Source organism: Silene latifolia, chromosome 6, assembly GCF_048544455.1.
Source record: "Silene latifolia isolate original U9 population chromosome 6, ASM4854445v1, whole genome shotgun sequence".
In the NCBI taxonomy this organism is placed as follows: Eukaryota; Viridiplantae; Streptophyta; class Magnoliopsida; order Caryophyllales; family Caryophyllaceae; genus Silene; species Silene latifolia.
In genome coordinates this window covers 127,118,812-127,126,468 of record NC_133531.1, presented here as the reverse complement: position 1 = coordinate 127,126,468, position 7,657 = coordinate 127,118,812, and the positions used below count along the sequence as shown (strand labels likewise).

The 7,657-nt window shown below is 34.5% G+C and overlaps 1 protein-coding gene across 1 annotated transcript; it reads right to left on the bottom strand.

The window, feature by feature from the left end:
* Positions 1–3,980: 3,980 nt before the first annotated feature.
* Positions 3,981–7,657, bottom strand: LOC141658978 (serine/arginine-rich splicing factor SR45a-like). The gene is made up of 7 exons (XM_074465686.1): positions 7,574–7,657; positions 7,222–7,254; positions 6,704–6,805; positions 6,507–6,609; positions 5,299–5,447; positions 4,458–4,524; positions 3,981–4,283 (listed from the first exon to the last, which is right to left on the bottom strand). Exons 2-6 carry the CDS (start codon positions 7,242–7,244, stop codon positions 4,473–4,475), a joined length of 429 nt encoding a protein of 142 aa, XP_074321787.1. The 5' UTR covers positions 7,245–7,254; positions 7,574–7,657; the 3' UTR covers positions 3,981–4,283; positions 4,458–4,472.

Here is a 7,657-nt window from a genome sequence, read left to right as displayed (position 1 = left end):
ATTTCAACTTATTGATTAAATTAACATGTAACCAAAAAAATTACTCAAGCATATTCATGGATGTGAGTATGGGACATAACTGTACAAAAACTTATACTTCATATTGTACTTCGTATTCACCTTGTCCAGCAGACTCATAATTGCAAGGGTGTATTATAGCTTGCTAAATGCTAACAAAACCAAGCTTCACTTAGGCCAACTTTACGTAATAACTTGCGTCAATAAATTTGTAACGTCATATTAAACTTGTTTACAACACAAATCTACACTAATAAATAATTTAAATTAGAAGTTAATGACCTCCACACTTACCAGTACCGCAAATTCACAAATTCAGTGTGCACAATTTTGGCATCGTAATTTTGTAAATTGATTTATTGCTTATCTAGCCTTCAAAACAAAGTTTGAGTCAATAGAAAACAATCATAAAAACAAATTTAAGGCAATATAAACTTTATAAATTATACGGAGTATGAACAAATGCAGAATTAAGATCTGCATGTTAACATTACAAAGTACGTATAAACAAATTTAAATCATAGGTCTTTTACCTTATCTTTTTCATCTTATATGATAACGAAGTCTTTACTTGTCTCTTCAAACCCCATCCACACTAATTTTAGCGGCTTAACCAACCCACTTGTAGACAAATGAATTTCATGGGAATCAATCTAATGAGCGACATAATGAACCCAATGGAGTGAGGCTGAAGAAGACCATTGTGTTGTTTGCAATAGGCGCTTCGAATTTGACACGATGATGCGTCATTGGGCTTAGTTTATGGGGTAGGCCGATGGGTGAACAAAGGCTTCATTCTTCATAATGTTCTCAACACAATGTATCATCAACATGCAGTCATATACATACAATAACGTTTGTTAGTGAATACGATACGATAAAAAGTATAACAATAATAATTAATAATTAATTACTCATAAAAACAAGTTCTATAACATGTGGCTAAACGAACATGGTAAAAGAACACAACGAAAAGAAAATATTTGAATCATGGAATCACGTTTGATATCCATAATAAAAAGATGCTATATATATGTGTATTATGTATAAGTGTTCTAATTGTCTTGGAATTGGTCTGACATATGTATACACACAAGGTAGCAATAACCATAAGTATGTTAATTATAGGATTGTAGTAGTACTCAATTGCTTATTCGGTGGTCTACTAACAACCAAACAACTATTATTGAGTTTTCTATATTTAATAATTTATTTTAATCTATTTTAGGTAGTTCGTAAAGGTTGGAGACTCTATAATTGCTCGAAAAAAGCTTCCTTTATTAATATAGATAGATATAGATTCATTAAATTTAGGATCAAATCAATACTATATATTAATTCCAGAAACCAAGGGACTTCAATGTAATTAAAGAAAGTTATACAAATTAATTATACTATATAGTTTTAAATCACTAGCACCGTGTGATGGACCCGATTAAGGGATGTCAATGCAAATATTATATAGTCTGGGTTAAAATTAAATTATATAGAAGTTTGATAATTTTCCTAAACATTTATAAGAGACTAAAACATGGTCAATTTCCTTAAAATAAAATAATTAATTAAGATGGTCAATTTCAATGAGCCTAAAAGAAAGAAGATGCTTCGTAATTTTCATAAATATTTATAGAAGACTAGAAGATGGTAAATTTCTTAAAATAAAATAATTAATTAGTATAAATATGCACACTTATGATATTAATTATTATCATCATAAAATTATATATTAAATTTAAAATATATGCAATTTTATTAAACTTTATAGTTTATTAGATGTATAGAGATATTAATTATTTAACATACAAAAATATAATATAAGTAGGTTATAAATAATTCAAGTTAGATTTCATAATATAAGCTGGTTCGTTATTAGAAGGTATGATGCTTAGGTTGAATTTAATTGAGATTATTGATAGGATGAAGTGATTATTGCAGACCACCAATAGGATGGATTATTGTTATGAAATAACCCTATATAATATTGCATAATTTTTTCGATTTGATTTAATGCATATATGTAATATATTTATATAAATATATAATCCTCTTAAAATTGCATGCCTAAGTAGTAAAAGTAATTTCGTCAGTAAAGAAAAGAATTGTAGTAAAATTGGATATAGTTATATGATAGTAATCACTCATTTAAATAGTAAAAGTAACAATATTATCAGCGAGATTAGTGAAAGTGGTAGAAACAACGGGAGTAGTGAGATAATCAATATTAATGCGACAATAGTGGAAGTAACAATAATTACGGCGGGAGTAGTGAAATTATCAATATTAATGCGACAGTAGTGACAGTAACAATAATTACGTCGGGAGTAGTGAAAGTAACAATGATTACGAGCAAGTAGTGAAATGTTATAACTATTATTTTATTAATAAGAGTAAAATATTAATAGCGGGAGTAGTGAATTTGTCGTAAAATTTATTTCATCGTAATTTTAGGATATGTCATAGAAAAATATACGAGTATTAATGATAAATTTATGGGTTATGCAACTTTAAGTAATTTTATTTAATGAAAAAAAATTAATGGTAAGTAGAGGTATCCCGGGCGAAGCCGGGCACCAATACTAGTACATTATAAAAATAAAATCATACGTTATTTATAACCATAAAATATGTTTTTTTATTAAATATAAATAGCGTGTCCCGTGTCCTAAATTTCATGGAATGCCGTATCACGTGTCCGTGTCGTGTCCGTGTCCGTTTTGGTGCTACCTAACTCCTGCCTAGACATGTCAAACAACGAAACAAGTACGGAATAATGGGGGAGTCAAACTTTGCAAAAGTGTTGTCATTTTGGATATTAGTTTAATGGAGTTTTATTTCTCAAGCACAAGTTGAGTAAGGCTAAACTTATGCTCGGCTCGCTTCGTTATCACCCCTAAATAAGACCGGGCTGATATAGAAATTAGTGTATGAGGGGCCGAGAGGGTGCCATTAGTAATTATTAAGAACTATTTTGGTAATGTTAGTAGCTGTTTAGCAACAAAATTTTATCGAATCGAGTAAATTTGGCTATCTCGAGTCGAAATAGAATTTGATTCTAGTGTATATGAGAGGTACCATTACTCCATTAGTGATAGTAAAATTCTAAGTCAGTTAGGAACAGAATCCTATCGAATCAAGTAAATTTTAATTCGGATTAGTACAAAATTTAAATTATTGCATGTGTAACGGTGTAAAAAGATGATATCAAGACTTAGTACCATTTGATAACGGCATTTCATTTTCCCTTTTAAAAAGTTCAAATATCTTTTGTACTGGTCTTCAGTGTTCTGTAATCTACAGAAACGAGTGTCGGTCATTGGATTTTATCTTCTCTTGTTTGCCAATGAATGTCCTACAGGCTACATCCCTTGCAGAGTTGCAGTTATATCACAGAAGTTTATGGACATCAGCACATTAAAATCGTTAAGCACTACTGTTGCAAATTCTCATGTAAAACATTGTGCTATACATGCATATAAAAGTCAGATCGATTATACGAACACGACATTGCAAAAACATGCGAACATCAAAACGATCTAACACGAGAAATCAAAGTGAAGAACGCAAGGCTACACAACACAATCGAAACATCAGAGCATAACTCTGAAAGAAATTGTCATCGTACGAGTAATCCCGCAATCCCGACTAGGTTAAGTCATATTGAAAATCAACCAATTCCCCATAAGATAACATTGCTGGATAGTTAGCATTACAGCATACAAACTACATTCACTCTGAGGTGTTCGAGTGTTCAAACCTAAGGAACATTGTAGAAAACTAATTGTAGCACAATATCCGATGTGCAGGCAAATAAATTGCATGCTCAATATGGCTCGATACTCGATTTGATGTTCTAAAGAATAGCAACTAGCCACCATGACCTGCCGACAAGTATACGCGGATTATTTCTTTGTCGGGAGTGTCCCGGACTTTGTTGACTTTTAATATTCATATACAATCAGTACATAAATTAACAATTAACCCACCTCAGCTGAAGTCTGAAAGGTAGTGGTGAATATTCAAAACATGAGATCAAGGGTATAAACTCCAAACTCCACCAATGCGAACAAGCAACAGTCCCTAACGTCTCCTGTACGAGTCATAATGACCAGTAGCCCTCCCTCCATAATGATCGTCTACTCTCCTTCCATACGGAGATCGTGATCTCCTTCGCCTGTCTGGAGCATAAGGTACTCTTTCATAATGACCTCTGTCATAACGCTGCCGAGGGGGGTAATCACGAGATTGTCTACGTTCTTGACTTGGGCCTGTCAAAGGTTTAGACTTTAGATACAGTTTGCTACATCTCAGTAAAAATGATACGCGAGTCAACGGAGAATTACAAGCCTTTTCAGACACAGCCTGAACTGTATAACTCTATGACCACTCTATGCGATTAGTTCCAATTTCAAAGATATGAAAAATGAGCACAAGCCTTATACCTCCTCGCTTCTCTTTCAGACCCTGGTATCGACCAGGAGTTGGAGTCCTTCCACGAGACCTTTTTGCCTGAAAATGGAAAATGAAAATCTATCAGAACAAATATTATAGAGGAAGATGTTGCTATACAGCATAACCATTACTCTCTTACCGGTTTTCTATAGTTTACATTAGGAAAACCTAAAATACACATAAGCTCCTGAAAAAGTTTTTACAAAGATATTATTGTCAATGTCATAGAGACATGACTCCTTCACTCAAGTCTCCGTGTTTTGAGTTTTGACCTTTAGAAACAGAGGAAAAAAATAGAAATTCTTCTTAAGACGGGCATATCCCTCTTAAATTTATAACGGGTCAAATAGGACAAATGGGACAAAAGCAGAATGCCTCGGGAGTCGGGCCTAGCAAAAACCTTGTCCCACCTATCCAAGTAGGGTGTTATTTGACTCATTTTAATCTTAAGACGGATATTCGAGTCTAAAGAGAAACCAACTGAAAAACATATCAGCTACTAAAAGTAAGATTGCAAAACGAAGCTACTGGACTTTTTACCATTTTCATGTTTGTTGAAAATTAAAGCAAAAAAATCGATGATGTCGCCTGTAACACTGATGGAGAAATAGTGTTGAGGGCATAAACCCCTTGCAATCAGTTGATTTAAGTCGATAAGCAATGTCGATGGAGAGCTATAGTCACGAAAGATCAAATCCACTGTAAGAGCATGAATGAAATTTGATGGGGCTAGACCGACAAGACTGCTTTGCCGAAATTTATCAAAAAAAAAAACATTCTCGAAGAGGAAAAGCACGCAGTAAATCGATTTTATCAACTATGAAGAAAAACCTTCTCCACTTGTGATTAGTCGGCCTTGAAGAACAGAGCGATTGATTCTTCGGACATCTTTCCGCTCCTTCAACAGTCTCCATAGTGATGAAAGCAAAGCCACGAGATTCTTTGGTATGAGGATCCTTAACTAAATTGCATTCAAGGACCTGAAGATATGTCAATGAGTTATCACAGAGAGCTAATCCACATAGATAGACAAAACATGTAAAAGTAGGACATAGGTCTCAAGATACATTGGTTACGAATTTTTTTAAGCAGAAGTGTTCACAGAAAATGAAGGCATCAATTAGCTGGTGTCACCGTGTAATGAGACTGGTGGGTTTACGCTCCACCAGTCTTCCTTTCCACGATTTTTACATTTTCAGGAAGCATTATAACTCTGTAACTCACATCTAGTAGCTTAGTACTTAAATAGGGAGGAAAACATACTGAAGCCGAGAGATCTAAAGCTTTTAAGACCAATAAAGCCTCAATTTAAAAGTTGTGCCCAAGATTGCCACATAGCAGGGGGGATTATACCTCAAACGGATCACATAAACATAGATATGCCTGGGTGAAAATTATACCAAAACGCTGGTCTAAAATCTAAGCCTCAGAAAAAGACAAGCACCAAATGTTTTAAAGAGACACTTATATTAAGGCATTGTTTGGAAATGAAATTATGAGGGAGAGGAAGGGGAAGGAGGGGACATGCACCAGTGATGTTTTGCTCCCAAATCTTTCCTACGGAAAGATTTAAATTTGATTAACAGGGAGGAAAATAGAACCTCTGCCACCAACCACACACACACAAACACAACTCGTTAGCCATTGTGCATTTGTACCCCTTCTCAGTTCTCACTCCATTCAAAACGGGGTAACTGGGTAAGCAATTGTATGGAAACATAGCTTGGTAAAAATGGCACACATGTGATGGACTGTTGGTGATTGGTGATTTGCACTGAAAATGGAATGCATACATCATTAAACAGCTTAAAGCATCGACTAAAGAACTCAATATGATAAATGTCGATGTAGTTGCTCATGGGTTTGACATGGATGACAGCATATTCTCTGATACAATATCAGTTTAACCCAAGCAAGCAAAACAAGACGTAAGATTTACAATACCGCCATATGCAGGGCACTTTGTCTCATAAACAGGCGAATTCAGAACAATATTCATCTTAAACAAGACTGTTTCAACAATTAGAGCAAGGCCATACCTTCCCCTCCTTGCTAAAGAACTTCTCAAGATCATCGCTGGTAACCCTCATCGACAAACCAGTCACATACAAGTTATTTCCGGGATTCGAAACATCAACACTCCTAACAGTACAACAGAAACACCACAAAATTAAACCCTCAATTCTCAAATACCCTTGCCCAAAAAATAAAAATTGATTATGTTGCAAAGCAATACCTAGAACGACTGCGTCTGGGCAATGACTTTGACCTAGACCTAGACCGAGGTCGGTGACAGGTAGTGCCTGGGGAGGCAGACGCATCTGGTGAAGCTGACCTACTAAAATATTATTCATCCAAACAAATCAGTTTTAGAATCAATTCCAATACCAATCAAAAAGGAGAAATTATAGGGTACACCTGCTGTACCACGTCATCGTACACCTCTATTAGTCTATTATAATCCGTCTTGCTTGAGTAAAGCATTTTCCGCACGAGTGGGTCTTGCTTGAGACCCTCTTACCATAAGACATTTCACAACCTCCTTTTATTTCCACCTCTATTATAATCTGTTGTGAGAGTGGTATTTTAAGTTAAGACGGTCTTAAACAAGAATTGGTGGTTCCGCAAATACCCAAGTATATCGAAGGAGAATAAAAAAAAAGGAGAGATCTCATTCGTTAAGGTGTACGATAAAGTGGTACACTGGGTGCGATTTTGTTTCAACATTTAGTATAGTTTAAATCAAACACTAACCTTTCATCCCTTGAATGTGACATCTAGTCTACTCTACAAATCAACAAAACAAAACAAAACAAAAACAAATCATTTACTAAAAATATTCATAAGCTCTAAAATTTAACAGTAACACATTATATCACTAATATCACATACCGAAATTCACCCAATGGATTATTATTGTCTCTTATTGTATTTAAAGCAGGAGAAACAAAGTGAAGGTGATTACAAAATTCAGGAATTCCCAAAAAAAATAGAGTTAGGGTTCTGAATGAGCTCCGGATTTAAGCAAGAAATTACAATAAAAAGAGAAAAGAGGAAAATCATGGCAATAAAATCAATAGAAGAAGAGCAGAGTGAAGAAATTCACCAAAATGGAAGCTCACCGTGCACTGTTTGTATCCAGAAATCTGGGGAAGATGAAGGTTCAAAACTATTGTGGTATCTAACCATT

Coding starts and splice junctions, on each gene's coding strand:
- LOC141658978 (XM_074465686.1), bottom strand. CDS start 7,244: ATGTCACATTCAAGGGATGAAAG. Junction 5,448..6,506: donor TCTTTAGCAAGGAGGGGAAG/GTATGGCCTTGC, acceptor ACATATCTTCAG/GTCCTTGAATGCAATTTAGT. Junction 4,525..5,298: donor ACTAATCACAAGTGGAGAAG/GTTTTTCTTCAT, acceptor TTCCATTTTCAG/GCAAAAAGGTCTCGTGGAAG.